At 42.5% G+C, this 19,962-nt stretch overlaps 2 protein-coding genes across 3 annotated transcripts; one reads left to right on the plus strand and one right to left on the minus strand.

Moving 5' to 3' along the window:
• Window positions 1-248: 248 nt before the first annotated feature.
• On the minus strand, window positions 249-9,871 carry sympk (symplekin). The gene is made up of 27 exons (XM_053440639.1): window positions 9,700-9,871; window positions 9,271-9,414; window positions 8,255-8,320; window positions 8,020-8,073; window positions 7,808-7,881; window positions 7,590-7,716; window positions 7,193-7,442; window positions 6,919-7,089; window positions 6,216-6,455; window positions 5,875-6,026; window positions 5,632-5,782; window positions 5,308-5,530; window positions 4,764-4,914; window positions 4,424-4,659; window positions 4,197-4,278; window positions 4,001-4,114; window positions 3,742-3,889; window positions 3,485-3,645; window positions 3,055-3,163; window positions 2,863-2,963; window positions 2,658-2,748; window positions 2,469-2,570; window positions 2,115-2,302; window positions 1,835-2,011; window positions 1,652-1,741; window positions 1,011-1,445; window positions 249-533 (listed from the first exon to the last, which is right to left on the minus strand). The coding sequence occupies exons 2-27, from the start codon at window positions 9,331-9,333 to the stop codon at window positions 366-368; spliced, it is 3,924 nt and encodes a 1,307-aa protein (XP_053296614.1). The 5' UTR covers window positions 9,334-9,414; window positions 9,700-9,871; the 3' UTR covers window positions 249-365.
• An 897-nt stretch (window positions 9,872-10,768) lies between these two features.
• Window positions 10,769-19,248, plus strand: LOC128456461 (solute carrier family 35 member F5). 2 transcript variants are annotated; one of them, XM_053440641.1, is made up of 16 exons: window positions 10,769-10,938; window positions 11,332-11,421; window positions 11,631-11,772; window positions 12,268-12,417; window positions 12,610-12,672; window positions 12,842-12,923; window positions 13,129-13,322; window positions 13,597-13,678; window positions 13,823-13,910; window positions 14,150-14,214; window positions 14,319-14,423; window positions 14,779-14,938; window positions 15,070-15,160; window positions 15,759-15,913; window positions 16,457-16,557; window positions 16,792-19,248. In XM_053440641.1, exons 3-15 carry the CDS (start codon window positions 11,638-11,640, stop codon window positions 16,536-16,538), a joined length of 1,452 nt encoding a protein of 483 aa, XP_053296616.1. In that variant the 5' UTR covers window positions 10,769-10,938; window positions 11,332-11,421; window positions 11,631-11,637; the 3' UTR covers window positions 16,539-16,557; window positions 16,792-19,248. The 2 variants fall into 2 exon arrangements, with proteins under 2 accessions (XP_053296616.1, XP_053296617.1); XM_053440642.1 differs by having other exon boundaries at window positions 13,132-13,322.
• The last annotated feature ends 714 nt before the right edge of the window (window positions 19,249-19,962 follow it).

Consider the following 19,962-nt stretch of genomic DNA (forward strand, 5'->3'; position numbering starts at 1 on the left):
ATGGTGAAAGCAATAACTATTAAATAATTTGCTTTCAAAACGTTTTTTTGAGTTATGCTGATTGCACACTGCCTACTGTCTGGCCACACGTAAAGTTTTAACACATTCTCTTTATTATTATTATGCTTTTGGTAGATTCCTGCTGAGCCACTGGGCAGTTTTGGTGGAGAAATAATGGACAGAGACAAAAAAGAAGGGTTTTGTTGATCATGACAATTGAAGACCTACAGAAATCCATACACAAAACATTATGATACTGTATTTATTTCCTCAAACTCATTTCTACAAATACAAATCTCTTGACAAGAAAACGTAAAAAAATTAACTGTTGAGGCCAGACTCTTATTTTATTCTGAGTGCGTTTGTCATTCCATGTCCTCGCTGCCGCTGTCAGCCTCCGAGCCGGTGGCCTCGGCTTCAACATCTCTCTCTGGCTCCTGGAGGTCTGAAGGTTCAGGTTCAGAAACCTCCGATGGCTCGTCAGCTGCCTCCGAGTGAGGGGATGGTGTGTCACTGTCTCTCTCCAACTCCACCTGAACAGAAGCAAAGGAGGGGGTTGGGGTTAGACACCTTTGTGAGGAACATTTTGAGCACTGAACATTTAGAGTGGCGATAAAAACAACGATAAATTGTAAGCATGTGTGAGTTATAGTGTTGTCCTGTTAATTTCTAGTATTTTGATGCAAATTGGAATAAAGTATTGTCCAATGTAAAAGCTTTTGTGAACCAGAGGAAGAATCACTCATGCAAAGCTGTAGCTGATGGAGACAAACTAAACCTTTCAACTTTTAAATACTCTTTTATTTATCTTAACTCATTTTCATACAAGGATCTTTGTGGCCAGGGAACAATTGGATCTGTTGGTCCAATCTAGTCCAAAAGATATGTTGGTATAAGCAACTTCATGCTTTTAAGAGGTTTCACTGCCATTGCTACCATGACACCAACAAATACACATAATTGGGTTAAAGTTCTTGTGATGTAATGCAACCTCATTTAATTCAATTCACCTGGGAGACAGTGCCAACACGTTCCTCTTGTATCACAGGTTCAAAATCTTCTTCTTGCTCCATTGGTTCTTCCTCCCGCATGATGGCTGCCTCGCGCTGGACTGGCTCGTGCCGGATCGTCTCAGGCTGGAGCAGTTCGTGCTGGACCTGCTCGTGCTGGAATGATTCTTGTGGAACCGGCTCGTGCTGGACCTGCTCTTGCTGAACCGGCCGGTGCTCAAACGGTTTGTGCTGAACCGGCTCGTGCTGAACTGGCTCGTGTTGGAACGGCTCAGGCTGGAACGATTCTTGTTGAACCGGCTCGTGCTGAACTGGCTCGTGTTGGAACGGCTCGTGTTGGAACGGCTCGTGCTGGACTTCCATCTCTGGTTCTTTCAGTGTTGCAGTGGGAACCATTTCTGAAACGGTGGCAGCCGGAGCAGTGAGTGTTTCGATCTGTATGATAAAGCAGAGAGGGACCCAATGATAAGTAGATAAACGGAGGGATGCCTCATTTTTGTGGACTCTCATAATTTACACTGTAATAGCCGATAGTTAAAGAGAAAAGTGAATTCACACGATTACACAGGCTCTTGATTTATATCTATACCTCTATCACTCAAGAACATAAAACATTTATGAGTAGCATCTCTATCGATTACCTCCTGCTCCACAACTGGCTCTACTGGTTTCAGCGGTGACTTTTTGTTTGCTTCCAGGATCGTCATGATGGAGGTGGGTATGTGAGCTTGCTGTTATAGAGAAAAAGAGGCAGTTAGTAACTAAGTAAAGCCCCAAGAGAAATACAACTGTGGACTGGGAATGAGTTTGATTTAACTCTTTACCTGATGAGGGGTGAAGGAGAGGACGTGCTGTAGAAGAGGATCTCTCATCTCCGGGCAGCGTTCAAACACACTCGTCAGCTGGGCGGGCGGCAGCTGCAGCAACACGCTGTACGACTGAGGCTTGGTCCTCTGGCAGCATTTCACAAATCCTTCCCACACCTTAGGATACTTCCACACCTACAACGCAGCATAACAACCAGTGTCACACAGCAGAAATGATAATGGTGATTGATATTGATCTGGGAACTTTCTCCAGTCTAATATTAGGTTTGATGCCGACCTGCTTCACGATGAGGCGGGACAGGATGTTCATGACAAAGCCGCCCAGTCTGGGATACATGGTGAGGGACTGGATGACGGTGCGCATGAGCAGAATGGGGAGGGGGCTGTGCTCCATCAGCTGCTGCATCACCACGGCCAAAACCTCCGACGTGTAAACATTCTTTTCCCCGAAGCAGAGGTTGGTAGCTGCAGTAAAGACACAAACAGCAGAATGGGTATCGCCAACGGACTGATTGGTAAATTGGTGCAGATCTAGATCAGGGGGCATGTCCAGGATATTACCGGGGAAATGTCCCTGGAACTTGTTGATATCAGTGTGATTAAATGAACACTGAGCACATTGAGCACAAACCTTTTATGATAGACTTCATATCACATTTGGTGGAGTCTATGTTGTGCAAGGCAATGAGCAGGTCTCCTGGGGTGAGAGGGGACACAGACGAACTTCCTTCGCCTGGAAGACAACACAAAACAGTTAGTGTGTGTGTGTGTGTGTAAAAACCCTCAGGAAGGAAGGTGACCTGACAAACATGACTCTTACTGTGCTGAGTTCCCAACAGACGGTTGAACACCTCCTTCACCACGATGGGGTTGAGTTTGATGAGCTTGGGGAGAGCCTGGATGACTTCATTCTTTAGGAGGAAGAAACAACCAAAATAAAATCCAGGAGAGGAAGCTTTGTGATTTTTAAATATGTGTATGACAGCTGAGATGCAGTGTGATAAACATTTGTGTGAGAACTTTACCTTTTCTAGGCCATTTATGACCGGTATGAGGAAACGAACATCGGGCACACGTTTGTGGTAAAGATCTCGAACTCTCTCCACCAGCTCAGGAGACGGAGGCACTGAATAAAGGAAATAAAGGATTCACATCAACGCCGCTCATTTGACCTCATCTGTTCTGGACTGGGTGTTAAACTAATTATTTCTCTTTACCTTTATCGGTCAAAATGTGCAGGCAGCGAGTGACTAGAGTCTCTGCTCCTTTAGGACAGTTCTCAACCAGTAGCAGCAGCTCTGGAGAGTTCATTCCCATTCCACGGATCTACAAACACGGGGCGAACAAACATGGTTATTACAATTCAAAATGAAGGCAGCTCAAGAGATGCATTTATTAATTGAATTTCTTCCTTTGGTGGGTGACTCTTTATGGACATTAACATTTTTAAACTGCAAGTGAGATTTAATTGCAGATTTCAGACAGTTGTGTTTCCTTCTTTTTGTTTCCACCACCATGAACCATTGCTCTCATTGATTTTAAATATCTCAAACATACAGAAAACAACTACTGAATTTAATCTTCATTTATTTGTATAGTGAGGCTCAACCTCCAGAAGACAGGGAACCAGAGTGAGAGGCGACTCACAGGCTGCTCTATAGCTCGGAGCACGCTGCGCTTGATGTCAGCGATGGCCTCAGTGTAGACGGAAGCGAGCTCATGGACCAGCCGGTGGTTTAGAGGAAGCAGAGACAGGTAGAGGAACAGACACTGTCTCACGGTCTCTTCAGTCCAGGGAGACGCCACCTCTGTCCCCAACACACAAAAATGTGAGGTTACAGAAAAGATGATAAATCGTGTACGTCAGGTACAGCCCTATAATCAAAAGATCCATTTTATCCCACCTGTGTCTTTGTCAGCCCCAAAGAGAAGAGATGGAGGGTTGGGGTGGACAAGAAGCTGCAGGTAGTTCAGGGCAAACTTTTCTATGTAGTCTCTGAGCTGGTCTTTCTCATACATCCGCTTCAGAAAGGACAGGGCGGTGGTCCGCACCTGAAAACACAACACACTCACTGTAAATTACAGAAACTACCTTATACATTTCAGGAATGCACAACGGTGTGAGCTTCACTTAAATAAAACACAGACAAGAAATATCCTCACCTTCTCTTTTTCATGCGAGCTGAGATCAAGAAGAACGTGCAGATACTGAAACTGCCTCGAGGGCCGTTTGATGATGAGCTCCTTCAGAGTCGTCATGCCCAGATACACCCGAGACTGAAACAGAGGTTACAACTCAGAGGTAAGTGGACATGTTGGGAGTTAACACTGCACAAAATGTCTTCGTCCTGCCCTTTACCTCGTCCTCGCAGTACCGTCTTATCACTTCCAGAGCAGATTCTGTTATAATGGGAGCCTCCAGAACCAGTTTGGTGAAGAGTCTAATGTGAAAACAAATGTGACTCAGTTTGTTTGTTCACCATTATCAGTCCACACAGAAGGTACGTACAGTAAAACCATGTCATTTTGTTGAATAAGAGTTAGAGACTAGCTTTGACAAATGAGTGATGATGAATGTCCCCTCACCCGTCTCTCTGCTCTGGTTTCTCCTGCAGGCCGGACAGCAGCGTGTAGAGACAGTGTTCATAACTTTCCAACAGCCCAGAGGGCAGCTGACTGAGGTAAGTGTTGTACTCTTGGTACAGGAGAGAAAACGCCAGGTCACTCCTGGTCCTGATGTCCTCTAGAATAAACGCCAGCACGTCTTCTTTCATCCTCCCGTCAAATTGCGTCACAAGCCTGGAGAGGAGCTTCACTCGGACCTGCCACAAACATTCAATATGATCAGCCAGTGAAACAGGCCCTCGCTTTGAGAGCAAAAGGCCTAAAGAGGTTCATTATAAATCGGTACAGGCTGAGTACTTACATGGGACATGCCACTTTGAGCAATAGCCTTCTCTGAATGCAGGATGCGTTTGATTGCTTTGGAGGTTAACGTCTCAATCTGGGCGTCTGATAACGTCTGGACGACATCGGACAACCGAAACACTTTTTTCCTGCCAGTTGCCCCAGTCATTCTAGAAAAGAACAAAATCATAAGCTGCTCAGAAATGAAATCAATCAAATTGTATCTGTATCTGTATCTGGCCATATTCACAATTTGTCACATAGGGCTTTAACAAGTTGTGACATCCCCCGTCCTTAACGCTCAACAAGAGTAAGTGGAACAAAACTACCACAAAAAAAAAAATAGCAGGGGAAAGAAAAGGCAGAAACCTCAGAGAGCCACGTGTAAGGGATCCTCTCCCAGGTGCTCAGAAGTGAAATAGATGTAACTGAGACGATTGGGTCTGGAGGTCTGGACTTTCTCATATGAAGAACGCAGCAGTGCTGGTCTGATAACAGCTTTATAGGATAATAAGTGTGACCTATACAAAGGGGCGGCTTTCAGTGTTTGTGCCAGAACTCACTTGGTTTGTGCAGTGGGCACGATGGGCTCAGGAAGCCTCTTGACTATGGCGGGAGTGGGAATCTCAACGGTTGGAACGTTTTCTGAGTAACCTCCCACCACGGAGATCGCTTGGCCCTTCTTCGCAACTTTGCGTTTGATGATCAGGTCCTTAGATACAGAGTCTTCCTCGTTGGCTTCCTCTTTGCATGCGTCGTCCTCTCTGGCTTTGGACTTTTCAAGTCCTAAGATAAACAGTAAACGTGTGAGGGAGATAAATACAAATCCTTGTCCAAACCACTAAATTCTACTCCCTCTGATGACAGTGCATGTCCTTGTTACTAACCTGGACCAATCCCGGCTGAAGTCATCTGTGTGGCCATCATCCTGGCCAGATGTTTAATCTGTGCATCGGTGCCGGCTGACTCCACAGGCGTGTATGTGGCCTGGAAGGATGCTGGCATGACATCAGGCAGATACACCATGCTGATGAGCACCTAAACAACAACAACACAGAGATATAAGCTGAGCCGTCACACAATCTAATTTAAATGAGAAACAAACTGAAAGAGAGTTGGCCGCTGCTCACCAGGTTGGCAACGTTCTGTGGGTTGAGCAGCGGGCGCAGAAACTCAGCTGTGACGTCAATGGCCGACTGTACGACCGGGACAGCAGCTGGTTTAGGAGCCGTGAGAGAGGCCGGCTCCTCTTTGTCCTCATCGTCTTCCATCATGGTCGGTTCTAAACTCCAGAGGAACAACATTCAGAAATACTGATACTGTAGATAGATTTAACTGTGAAGTAGTAAATTGGCAGAATGTGTACGATGGTAGAATTTGTTAAATTTAAATAATTTCTATTCTATCTACTTTCTACAGCCAAAATCTAATCACTACAATCACGCTGGTTGTGACTGTGATCACCACTCACCCATCTTAACCTTTTTTCCCTCTGTGTATTGTTCATGGCGCGGTCTTTTGCGTTGCTCGCGCACTACAGGTGTGGAGCGGGTTATTTCACTCTGGGGCATTCCCAGGTCCAGCAGCAGGGTGCTGATCTGGCCCTGGTACTCCAGGCTGCAGGGATGCTTGAGGACGGCCACTAGGTGCAGCTTCAGGTTTTTCCTCACGCTGCTCACCTGAGACTTGGCCAGAGTGGGCGGCAGGTTTGCTAAAAAAGGTTTAGGTATAAAAGAAAGAAATGAAAAATAGGTATTTAATATATCATATTAAATAGAGTGTAATTATGCATTGAGCACAAACAATCGACAGTTTCCTTCTGAAAAGTAACATTGTTTGTATGATCCAGTTTAAATCGTTCTTTTTGTAAAGGAAAGCTAAGACCTCCGTTTTCTGCCTTAACACATTGTACATTCTTGTTTATGTATTTCCTTTTAAACATATAACACAATTCTGTACTTTTATCATTTATTATGGTTTATTGACTCACGTAAACGTTCATATTAGGTTGTACAGAATTTACCGATATAAAGAATTTAAAGATTCTCCAAGAAATGTTTGTCAAAGTAAACAAAAATACCAATGTAGTCACTGGCAGACTATTGTGTAGTTCAAAGGGTTACATGGTGTTTTGTGATTGTGTGTGTACACAACACTGACTCAAAGGGACTCACCATGCAGTGTCTCAAACGACTGCACCACCTCCGACATGAACATCGGCCTCTGACGGGCAATAGAGGCCAGTGAGCCCAGTGCTGTAGTGAGGTTGATGCTGGAAATGGCCGGGTGGACCATGAACTTCAGCATCTTCTCCAGCGCAGACTTTCCCTCCTCACACAAGACATCTGTTGAAAATTGAGAATGACAAGAGTTTTATGGGCTGAACTGAATTTTTTTTATAAATACATAAATACATTTCCCCCTTTGCTAGGATTCTAGGATCTGTACCATATCGAATGTACGGGTGATCTTTAGGGACTTTATCCAGGCTGATGTCCCCCTCCTGTCTTTTGGGGATGTCAGAGTCTGAGGTCCGTGCTGACAGACTGATAATCAGTGCCTCTGTGAACTTGATGGCGTGAGTGCGCACGCCGTCATTTTCAGAATCCAGCTGGGCCAGAACGTCCTCCTTCATCTGTGTGACCATGTCCCAGCATGCCTCCTGCATATCTGATGCTCCTTTGGCGCGCAACAGCCACTGTCACAAAAGAGAATAGAGGTTTGAAAAGACAACCGGTGGTGGTAACACAAACTGATTTGTGTGACTGACTGCATCACATGTACAGTATTTCTTCTTTTGGCATATAATGTGTAAGTTTGAGCATTTCATGAAAACTGTACTAACCTGCAGAGTAACTTTGTAGAGCTGTGTGAGAGTGAGGATGGCTTTCTTCACCACATTCACACTTTCATCCTTCAGCAACATGTTCAGGTTGGCGATCAGTCGGAGGAGGAGCTCATTGTCCCGTTTACTGAGAAACACAAAACAGTAAAGGATTAAAAAGAGCTGGGACATTGTTTTCTATGATGAACATAAAATTCTAAACTTGTCAAGTAACTCACCAAGCCTCCTCTATGAAGCCAATGACAAACTTTTTAACCTCAATAGACTTGTCAGTCTGAAACGCAATCATCTCCTACAGGGTGAAAAGAACAGTTTGTATACGTCAACTTCACAGAACATCTCATATTTAATTTGGTTTATTCATTATCTGTATAAATTACATGTCAATAAACTACAATTAGATAACAAAGCTGCACAAAGGTTAACTTACATCCAAGAAATTGTCGAGAAGAGACGGGTCCTTGTTGATGATGAGCTCCTGGACCTGAAATTATAAATAAATTCACTGATTCTACTTTTGCTCCCCAATTCTCTTCATATGGTTGAGAGTACATGAATCACATAGCAGGGACGAAATACATATATACATGAAACTGTACATAACTAAAGTAATGTTTGGAAAACAGTTTGTCTATATTTTGGGGAAATGCATTCATTTCACAGACCTGTTTGAGCACAGCAAGCTTCTCATCTGTGGGTATGAGAGCAGCCTGGTTCAGGAGATCCACCACCTGAGAGGACAAGAGAAAACCTTCACTGTTACAAGCAAGTTCCACAGATCCAGGAAATCTCTACATTATTCAGCTTCATTGGCCAGAATGATAACCTGGACTATGAAGTTGGTTATCAACTGTCTCAGTTAACCCTGGGTTTTCTTATACATGTGTTCATGTGACAAAAGTGGAGTCGTTATCTAAATTCAACATATTCAGAACCATGAATAGATATGTTATTATGATATGAGAAGAAACGCTGATGTTTGATCACTGAATTAGAAATAAACTGTAGAATAATTTTCCATCTTTACATTATAAGTTTATGGATAATCTGTAAGAAAGCCGTGGATTCTTATTAAGGCATTCATAAGAATTAAAAAGGTATTAAGGTATGCAGTTAAATCTGATGATGAATAAACTATGATGAACATCTGACACAGATAAGAAAAAGTTAAAGTGATGTCAAATCTGAGAGAAGAGAAGTAAGTAATGTGTAATTAAGCTCAGTCTGACCGAAACGTTTATGTTAATTTATGAACTTGGTCAAATATGAACTGTGTGTGTAGGTATTTGAACAAACATCCCCTGATCTATATTTCTTATGATCATGAATTAATATTTCAGCCGAATTGATCTGGTTACGCATCTTAACTTTGGCAACAGAAACAATTTTGTCATCTTCCATAAACACAATGAACATAATTGGGCTGCGATTCTTTCCTATTTAAGTTATTTGATCCTGATATTTACATTTCATTTTGTTGCCTGTCACTTTTGTTTGGGAGGGGGGGGGGGGGGGGGGGTTCCCTTGTTTCTCTCAAATGAAGAATCCAGAGTGAACTCATATCAAGCTTAGAGCAGGTTTTTAGGGTCAGATCCCAGTATCCTGTGTGTTGGACACCTGCCTCGTGCTGCAGGTCCCAGGTCTACGCAGCAGCACCGGGATGTAAACATCAGAACTTTACCTTCTCGCTCGTGGTCATGTCGATCATGTGGGAGGTTTCTCCCTCCTCTGGAGACCGATCCATGCTGCTCTTCTTCTTCTTCTTCTTCTTCTCTCACTGTGTGGACAACATGCTCCTCAACAGCGATGTGGAACAACGGGATCTCTGTGGAGGAGGTAATGTGGATCTGGTAAATGACACAACAACCCGCCGGGATGTGTCCACACTGCAGTTCAGAGTGCGTCACCGTGCGACCCGTTACTGGTCCCAGTATTAGACCTAAGTTCCATCACTACACACCAGTAAAGTCGTTAATGACCAGACTTCCAAACGCAAAGTATCACAAACACAAAACACTGAGCTAACTAGCTAGCGAAGTAGCCCCGTGCTAACCGCAATGCTAACCCCCCTGCGCGCTGCTGTACGCACAGATGTGTTGTGGTTACTCACAGATACTCCGGCTCGTTACTCCGTCAGAGTAACAACAAGTAACTGTGGCTGGTGTCACCAACGTGTCAATACAGAAACGTGCACGGTGTTAAACCGCTAAACCGAAGCTGCCATCTTTCATTGAAGCAGCGGTTATTCTTTTTCTTCTTCTTCTTCTTCTCCGTCCTCTTTTTCTTTTGCGAACAGCACCAGACGCTGCCGCCCCCTGCTGGAGACTGTGAGCATCTGCGAGAAGATTTTACATTTTTCTCATAATTTGATTAAAACAGATAATATAGAACATATACAAAAACGCCAAAAATAAAAGAGAAAACATATTAATAAACGTGTTAAATTTGTTTATTGCTTTATGTGGAGTTAAGACTCAATAGTTTGTTTTTATTCTAGCGTCAGCAAAACAAGGATCAACTCTGACTCACGAGGTCCAAGAAGGTATCCCTCTCAAATCCGAGTGAGGTCACTAACATGATCATTTCATATTTATATTAGTGTCAGTATAATATTGTTAATTAGTAAATATTTTTTCATTTTATGTGTGTCTGTTCATGATTCAAGATTTGTATTATCAAATGCACAACAATAACATTAAGCAGTCGCTGGCAATGAATTGCTTGAGTCACAGGCTCTCTTCTAGCAATGCTCAAGTAATTACAACCTAAAAAATAAAATAGAAATAGTATAAAATAGAATAAAATAGAATATCAAAATTTAAAATAGAAAATAAAGTATATATATCTAAATATGTGCGGCGACCTTGAGTATCTTGAAAGGCGCCTTACAAATAAAATGTATTATTATTATTATTATTATTATTATATAAAAACAGCTGAAAATAAAATAAAACAACAATAGTGCAATTTGTGCAATTGTGCAAATATGCAAACATGTGTGTACACAACTGGGTAATATACATACAAACCTCAGTTCTGCCAGTACAAGTATACAACTTATTAAAACACTTGACAAGTTGTGCTGTTTAAACTTCCATACAACTCCAATGAGGGTTTAAAGAGGCGAATGACAGCCCCTGCCACCTCGAGACTCCATATCCCAGAAGCCTGTGCGCCGCCTAAGTGATGTCACCTGATAGTGAAGAGGGAAGGGTATGCTAATGTTTACAACCAGCGGGCTGTCAATAACTCGATCGTAACCACGGATCGATCGAGTCTCTCATCTCCCTCGTGGTTGTGGAGACGAGGAGCTGATGGTGTGAGATCGATGACTCCTTCCCACGTCCAGGTGAATATATATAAGACGATGTGAAGCAGCTTGTTAGCGCTTAGCTCTCGGGATGTTGGTAAACAAGCCGAGCGTATAGCACGGCGATGCTAGCTGCTAGCTTAACTGCAGACGTGGTGGAGCTGCTGTCAACCACACACACACACACACACACACACACACACACACACACACCGTGTACAGTGCAGTGTGTTGTGAACTCTGTGTGTCACAGTTTGTGTTAGCGTGTAAAAGCGAGCTGGAGAACATGTGAGATCAGGGAGGGAGGAAGCAGCTCACTGAGAACATGTTGGATAAACCATCTGGAAGCTAACGCAGTCCACTCCTGCTCGGTTTCACACTCAGTTGTTTACTATGCAAATAACCCAGTGTCCTCTGTCCTGTCTGTGGCAGGCTGCTGTTTGCTGTGGACCCCCCCCCCCCCCCCCTGCTCCGTGTTGGCTGTGCACAGGGACTCTGAGCTGTCGTCCAGGAACACAACAGGTGACTTTTCAGATTTGCATCTTTAGCTTGGAAACGAGATTTGTACAGGAATGCTATTGATACTCCTCTCATGAGCTGTTTCCAGCATGCTCTAATATCTGCATGGCTCCCGAGGATGACACACACAGATCCTACTAACTGTAATGTTGTTGTCCTCGTCTGTTCAGTATCTAAAGCTTGTTTGTGTTCTTTGATGCCTGTGTTATCAGTGTCCCGATGGAATGGGTGTTCATCATGAACCGGATGAGCTCTCAGGGTAGCGCTGCAGCCCAGCGCAGGCGGATGGCCCTGGGGGTGGTGATACTCCTACTGGTGGACGTCATCTGGGTCGCCTCCTCCGAGCTGACCTCAGTAAGGACTTTGTCACATTTTGTCATTTGTCATTTTTCCAAGCCTGCTGTTGCATGGGTGGGTTTCAGTCTGAGATGAGAGTGAAATGAGAGAGGGCGTGTTGATGTACTCTGCAACCAGAGTGCAGGGAGACGCTCTGGGATCAACAGACAAGGGTGTGAACCTAATCCGGCATAACAAGAGATTGATAAAGTATTGAATTACCTAATAGTTAATGTTAACACTGCAGCTCTATTTAATATGAACATTTATAACTCAAAATCCATTATTTTAACTTAAAAACTTGAACATCTTAACTGGATGCTTGCTTATTTCTGGAGCCTGCAAAGACTTCAACCTCTTACAGCCAAAATACAGACTAACAGATCTGTTCAGGTCGGGCCACTGAGGAAGACTTAGCAACTTCCTTTTCACGCTAATGAGAGCACAGACCTATGAAAGTGTATCCGTTGACCAGTGGTTGTTCTAACAGTTTCCTCACGATTTTTCCCGCAGTACATTTTCAAGCGACAGGAGTACAACAAACCCTTCTTCAGCACGTTCACCAAGACCTCCATGTTCGTGCTGTACCTGCTGGGCTTCCTGCTGTGGCGGCCCTGGAGGCAGCAGTGCACCGGCTCTCTGAAACGCCGCCACTCTGCATTTGTAAGACGTCAAGCCAAACACTTTTTTCTTTGCAAGCATTTTATTCACTTCACAGCCTCAGTTACACAGAATGACGTGCCATACCTTTAAAGTATAACATTGTAAATGACTCCTCGGTGAGTGCAGCAGGAATTCTGAATCAGGATTATTGGTTTTCAGCCTGTTGACTGTTTCAATCCCATCTTTGTGCAGTTTGCTGATGCGGAGGCCTACTTCGCACCGTGCACCACTGACACTACTGTGAACAACCGTTTGGTATGTAGTTTAATTTCATGTGATAATTCTACCTGCAATCTAGTGTATTTCTCTTTTGTTTACCATTTCCTGTTCTGTTAGCAGGCAAGGGAGCCAAATCAAGCTCACAGAAATAGCCATTACTCTTAAACAGAACTAATATCTGCCCTTCTCTTCCACTGGTGTGCAGAGTGAACCACTGTATGTGCCTGTGAAGTTCCAGGATGTACCTGCTGAACAATCAAATTATTTGTCTGGAGATTTTCAAACTTGTGAGTACACAGTTTTTTGATTGTCTTGTACCGACTCTCTGAAGTAACTAGGATCTCATGAGGAGCTTTGTCTGATTGATCATCACAGTTTAGAGCCACTGTGAAACAAGTACAGTATACAACATGAAATATAGACTCAAAATGTCATTTTTACATTTCTTGTGGTTTCCATTAATTCAGTACTCTCTCCATTTCCGTCTCCCAGCAGCCACCAAAAAGCAGCGGGTGCGTTTCAGTAACATCATGGAGGTGCGTCAGCTGCCCTCCACTCAAGCTCTGGAGGCCAAGCTGTCCCGCATGTCCTACCCTGCTGCCAAGGACCATGAAGCCATGCTGCACACGGTGGGCAAGCTCACCATCACTGATGTGGCCAAGATCAGCTTCTTCTTCTGCTTTGTGGTGAGTGAAATCCAGCTGGAATATTAACCATTCATTTAACTATTCTTTATGATATTTTCAAGTCCCTGGGTCCTTTTTTATGCACGGTCTTCACTTATTATAAAGCGTAATTAATAACTTAGCATTCGTTTTGTGTTATTTGCAAACCAGGTGGTTAAAATGTAATTAGCGTGTACTGGTTTGCTAATTGAACCTCACAACAAACAGGTTTAGTTAATTGGAGTTCATCACAGGCCTGTTGTGATGGAAGTCTTTTTGTCTTTTGGTCTTCCAGTGGTTCCTCGCTAACCTGTCCTACCAGGAAGCCCTGTCCGACATGCAGGTGGCAATTGTCAACATTTTATCCTCCACCTCAGGTGACTACGAATTTCTTGATGCCCAAAATGGGGAAAACTAGTCTTTGATGAGTTGTCTATTAAACTCAGAGAAGAGTAAATCCACGGCTGTGACTGCTGGTCTGTGTTCGATTCCATTGTCCTCTGACATGTTTCTCTCCTCAGGCCTGTTCACGCTGATCTTGGCAGCCATATTTCCCAGCAACAGCAGCGACCGCTTCACTTTGTCCAAGCTGCTGGCTGTGGCTCTCAGGTAAGTGCTGAGTGAGCGTTTTGATAGAAGGGCTTGGATGTATTGTTAGATGCTGTTTCTCAAGGCTCACTCTGTTGAACAGTAGCTTTCAATATGTCTGGTGATCTTTTATCATCATTTTAACAAATCCCATGAAAAGACTAAATCCAACAGTCAATTTTTATAGATATTTGTTATAGCTATTGCTAGAGCTACAGCTTTGTTTACCTGTCAGTTCAAACAGTGTCTCTCTTATTCAGCATGGGAGGTGTGGCGCTGGTGAGTTTCTCCAACATGGACAGCCCTGATGAGAAAGGAGTCACAGGTAACCATGGGACAGCGAGTATCTGTCACTCACACACACACATAACATCACTGTTGTGTAGATTATCACAGTTTGACTCTTTCCAAATGCTAATTTCTATGAAGGTTCCTTGTGGTCGCTGGCCGGGGCGATACTTTACGCTTTCTACATCGTCATGATCAAGAGACGAGTGGACCGGGAGGACAAGCTGGACATTCCCATGTTCTTTGGTGAGAGGAGACTCTTTATATTTTCTTTTAAGGAAAAGGTCAGACTTTCATGTTCCACAGAGGCAGCTGTGCCCAGGGGCATCGTATCTTCAGGTTATCCCAGATGTGTTTTAGAATGTCCAAAGTCCATTTCAAAGCTGGAGAGAAAAACGTGTGTGTTCAACAGATTGTGGTTTGATTTTCTTTGTCTTTAGCTTCAAAGATAATTCTTCTCAATCTCAGCAATGTGTTGAAACCCTCAGTGAGCAGAAAAATCTAGTTCCTTGTCACCATCTTGAATCCATGCACTTGTAGCGACTACAGCCAACAGATGTGGTCTTAAGAGCCGTGTTGGACTCCTGTGTGTGTCTCTCAGGGTTTGTGGGTCTGTTCAACCTGCTGCTGCTGTGGCCGGGCTTCCTCGTGCTTCACTACACGGGCTTCGAGGCCTTCGAGCTCCCCAGCCAGCTGGTGTGGACGTACATCCTCATCAACGGCCTCATCGGCACCGTGCTCTCCGAGTTCCTCTGGCTCTGGTGAGTCACACTTCTGCCACCAGATCATTACAGTTCAGATAAAACGTCTCGATGCTGTGAGTTGAGTTTCCATATAGATGTTACGCTGATGAACTGAAGAGCTTTGGTTTGATGTTTCTTTCCGTTCTCAGGGGCTGTTTCCTCACGTCCTCTCTCATAGGAACTCTATCACTGAGCCTCACCATCCCGCTCTCTATGATGGCAGACATCTGTATGCAGAAGGTAAGTTTCCCTTCAACAGGAATCACACCCTCTGTGCCAGAGTTTGAAATAAGGGTTAAGATCATGTTTGTTTGTTCACATCTGCAAAGCTTCAATATGAAGTTTGGCAAAGCAGATGAAAGCTTGAATTTGTTTGATTGTAAATAAATTATATAGATTTAACTACATTAGATAGTTTTAGCCAAATTGTTATGTTTCATCTAATCTGCACAAAGTTCATATTTCAAGTGCATTGATGATTTCATTTTAATATAAGTCCTCTCTGCCCTATTTTAATGTTTCTGTGTGTTTCTCCATTCGTCATTCTCTCTCTTAATATTTTATAATAATGATAAACATAATTCAACTGAAAGCAAGAACGTTTAAATGGGTTTAAATAATTCTTCAAATGTATTTTTTGGTTGGTTTCATTATAACATAATCTTAATTTAATGAAAGTGACATGTTCTCTTTAAAGGCTCAGTTGAAGCTACAAACAGTAAAGATTTTATTTGCACTTGAACTAAACTGTTAAATTATTTGTTTATCAAGTTACAAATCAAATGAAAATGATAATAGTTGTAACCAGTGGCTTTGCTCTGTGTGTGTGTTTGAACAGGTTCGTTTTTCTTGGCTGGTTTTCGCGGGCGCGGTCCCCGTCTTCCTCTCCTTCATCATTGCCACGGTCTTATGCCACTACAACAACTGGGACCCCGTGCTGGTGGGGCTCCGCAGAGTGTACGCCTTCGTTTGCAGGAAACATCGAATCCAGAGGTAAGTCACACCCTGGTTCTCCACTGGGAGGTGACAAAATCCACTGTGGACTTCATTAACCACTAATTTACAACGATTATCTTATCTAAACCACATTAATCAGTGTGCTTGTAAACACAAGTATGTCCCAGAAGTATTTATACACATTTTAACCTGATTCAAGCAACCATTTGTTCCAGTACTTTTCGAGGTAATCGAAATCCTCTCCTTCCAAATATCTTCTTCAAGGTCCATCCAACCTTTTCCAACCTCCTCAGGCCAACAGGAGGAGTCATGTGCTGAGATTGTTCATTGCACACTGGGAGAACATTGGACAAAATACAATTTGATGTCCATCTTTAGAGATTTAGCATTTCGTGCGTTTGAACAAACCAAGGCCCTGTTCACACCTGGTATCCAAATGCAGCCTGAATGTGTCTTAGTCTGTCATCAGGTGTCCATGCTGGACGGACTGCTCTTCTGTGAATTCTTGTTGGTGAGAGAAGAAAGCACTAATGACGACTGTGGTGACGACTGACAGTCTGTTGTGTCCTCCCACCACAGACTGCCAGAAGACAGTGAGCTGTGTGAAAGCCTTATCCCTCTGCACACTGTCTCACCAAATGAAGGAAGTGTGTGTTCGTGATCCAACCGGCAGACACAAAGTAAATGATCACTCACCCACTTCCTGTTGATGTTTGTAATGTGCACGTTTGTGTATGTGTTGAGAAAAACGAATATAACACACATTTGCTTAATTGAAACATGGGCAGGTCTAAAAGGTTTAAATTCTGATCTCTTGTCTCATATTCATATTTTTTATAGATTATATTGTTTACAAAACATGAAGGTTTCAATGCTGATGCACGACTGGTAAATAGTTTTCTTTGTTCCTCTAGGTGGCGATGGTGGATCTCGCTGAGTTGACAATCTGGAAGCTCTCAGAGACATTGAACTACCCCAGTGCCTCCTATTGAAACTATTTATTTTCTACAGTGTTGCGACGGCCCAACCGATTCTACAATCTCTCTTTTTTTTTTTTTTTTACGTTCACATATCAGCCGTCACGGACTGAACTTCTGATTTCTCCTTTTTTTAATGTTTCTGTGTGAAAAGAAACTTTATGGTACTCAAGGTGCTGGACATGATCAGTGATTACTGTCGTGTCATGTGACCAAATGAAATGGTAAATGTTGAACTTGATCTTAACACTAAGTGGAGCAGTAGTGCGTGTGTGCGTGCGTGTGTGTCTGTGTGTGTCTATGTGCGTGCGTGTGTGTGTTTGTGGGTTTGAAAACCTTGGAAAAGAGCTCCCATCACTATTTTAAGGACGATGTAGCCTCTTTGTACTGGACTTTGTAAATTAGTCCCTTTTTTGATACTTGCTGCTTGTTTTGAAGTTCATGCAGATGTAATGCATTTCACAGTCTGGCCATTTGCACAGTCACAGAGCAAACCCAGCCTTTCCCTGATGGTGTTAGAATCACCAAGGCAGCATGTTAGTGAAGCGCCTCCTTGAAGTGTGCACTGTGCTGCACCACCCTCTCTAGACTCAGCCCCTGCAGGAGTCAGTGCAGCTTGACTGATTTCAATCAGGGCTAATCGTGTCTTCAAGCTTTTCCAATCAGCCACGTGATGCACTTCATATGATGTCTTAGCACATGTGACCACTTTGTTTGCATGACCAACGATCAGTTAGATTTAGAAATGCAGTTTGAGTTCCTGTTACTCGGCCTCAGAGGCTTTTTGGCACTTACAGGATTGATCAGCGTGGCTTCTGCATGTGATGGAAGGTATTTTCCAACTTCAGACCTTCAGGTAACACCGGTATTGACCTGATAGGATTCATCTTGCGTTCAAAAATACATATTTCTGTCAGTCTGACACCAGCCTCTGTTGTTCTCTGTTGACTGAGTTAGTCTGACGCTTGTTTCCTCGTCTAACCGGGACTCAAACAGGATTTTAATACTCAAATAGTATTTCTTATAAAAGGCACAAGGGGGAGATGTTGACAGAATCAATAGAGATTCTTTGAGCTGCTAATTATCTTCTCCATTGCCAGTTTAAAAGAACTCTTTACCTCTTTGAAAGAATACCAACAGAATCAATTTAGTTAACGACAGCTCACCTCAAAAAATTTAACTGTTGTTTTAGCTGCAAATTATTTAAAGTCCAAATTTACTTTTTAATGCAAGAAATGTTAATTTAAGAGTAGAGCCCAATACATACAATATTACTACTAATAATAAGCTTTTTTAAATTCTTGCAGAGGGAAACGGCAATAAGCAATAAAATATGAATCTGTGAAAATGAATGAAAGTGGGTGAAAAGTAATGAAATGGTCAAATCAAAATTAAAGGAAGGAACCCTGCAGCTGCAGCCATGTTGGGCAAGTCCATTTCTGGAGAGAGACCATTAAGGCTTTTGCATCATCTTCTTCTTCTTTGGTTTTAGTCTCAACTTCTTGCAGTCACACGACAAACGGTCGTTCTCATGAAACCAAACCACGGCTCAGTTTGATCCCGGCCTCTTCTGGTCGGACAAATTCTGAAGTTCAGCACCAAATGAGCATCTTTACAATGACCGTTAACGTTTAATCCAACATTTCATTACTTGAACATTTTAGAAAATCAATCTTTCACGTCATCTTTTGGTGTCGAACGCGACAGACGAGCGATGTTCTTGTTTTTTTCTCTTCGTCCCTTTGACAGTTCTGGAGCGTGGAGACAAGCTGTGACAGAGACAGAAAGTTTGTGTTGAACAACAAGTCGTCAAAACTATAAGCTACAAAACGTCTCGCTGCAATAATGGTTTGAATCATGGGCAGAGTGTTGATGTTTGTGAACACTACAGATTTATCCTCTGAGATGACGTCTCGGTTCATATTCGATGTATTTTTCTAAATGATACCTGCAGGAGGAAGGATTTGCATTAAAGTCTCTTGTAGTTTAGATTAGGTCTCATCAGTTTGACAGAAAAATGATTTATTTACTGTTTGAGAGTTTGAATGTGATGAAAAAAAAACATTTCTTTAACCAGCCTCAGTGTCTGTCATGTGATCACATATGTATATATCACAGCACAAGGTGAAATGTAAATGTTAATCCACTATTTCTCATGTTGTTTGCATAAAATTCTACAGAAAACTTATTTTTTCATCTTTCACCGGTGATGCTTGTGAAATCCTGCATGTGATTTATTATTTTTACTCAGGTTCTTTGTTTTCTGAACATTATCTGTGTCGTTAACGAGGACGAACAAAAAACAGCAACTTCTCTCTCATCAGCAAAAACTCTTTAATAATCCATCTGTGGTTTTGTACAAACACTGCACTATTAAAATGAGTTGCTTTGAAACACTGCTTCAAATGAAGTATAACTGCAGAAGACACTGTTCATGTAAAGGTTTGTCAGAGAGCAACAGCATTATTTGCCATTATTTGTCAATGTCAATTTTATTTATATAGCACATTTAAAACAACTTGGTTGACCTAAGTGCTTTACAGGAGTGGCACGACCAAAGCACAGTTAAAACGTAATACATTAAAGTTCAAGTAATACAAATAAAATACAATTATGAATGTAAAATAAAAATATATCAAAATAATAGTTTAGTGTATCTGCTCACCTCGAGGTCCCTTGACTTTCTTTCTGTTCTCCACCCATTCACCTGTTTCCATCATGTATCAGTATCCACAATGCACTGCCTTAAACAGTTAACTTCAATATATACTCACTAATGTCATTATAAAAACACCATCAAGATAAACGCAAAATAAATATACACACTTATTTGCAATAAATAAAATTCCTTGTTGTGTCTATTTTCACACAGAAGAGGGCGCCGCACGTTCAGAGATAATAAGACCTGAGATCAGTTGTTAAACACACGTGTGGTTTGCCCACAACCAAGCGAATCTACAATGTAGTTCTGTGTTGTGGTCGGAGGCCAATGAAGAGATAACAGTTGTTTATATTTCAGAACAATTATGTTAGAACAAACCTGGATTCATGCAAAAAATATAGACAATAGTTTGACATATTTACATAAATGTGCATTAGATCTCCCGG

The sequence above is a fragment of the Pleuronectes platessa genome, chromosome 14 (assembly GCF_947347685.1).
Source record: "Pleuronectes platessa chromosome 14, fPlePla1.1, whole genome shotgun sequence".
NCBI lineage: Eukaryota > Metazoa > Chordata > Actinopteri > Pleuronectiformes > Pleuronectidae > Pleuronectes > Pleuronectes platessa.

Coding starts and splice junctions, on each gene's coding strand:
- sympk (XM_053440639.1), bottom strand. CDS start 9,333: ATGGATCGGTCTCCAGAGGAGGGAGAAACCTCCCACATGATCGACATG. Junction 7,717..7,807: donor GGCTTCATAGAGGAGGCTTG/GTGAGTTACTTG, acceptor TGTGTTTCTCAG/TAAACGGGACAATGAGCTCC. Junction 3,890..4,000: donor GCTCGCATGAAAAAGAGAAG/GTGAGGATATTT, acceptor TTGTGTTTTCAG/GTGCGGACCACCGCCCTGTC.
- LOC128456461 (XM_053440641.1), top strand. CDS start 11,638: ATGGAATGGGTGTTCATCATGAACCGGATGAGCTCTCAGGGTAGCGCT. Junction 14,939..15,069: donor TCCGAGTTCCTCTGGCTCTG/GTGAGTCACACT, acceptor TTCCGTTCTCAG/GGGCTGTTTCCTCACGTCCT. Junction 15,161..15,758: donor CAGACATCTGTATGCAGAAG/GTAAGTTTCCCT, acceptor GTGTTTGAACAG/GTTCGTTTTTCTTGGCTGGT.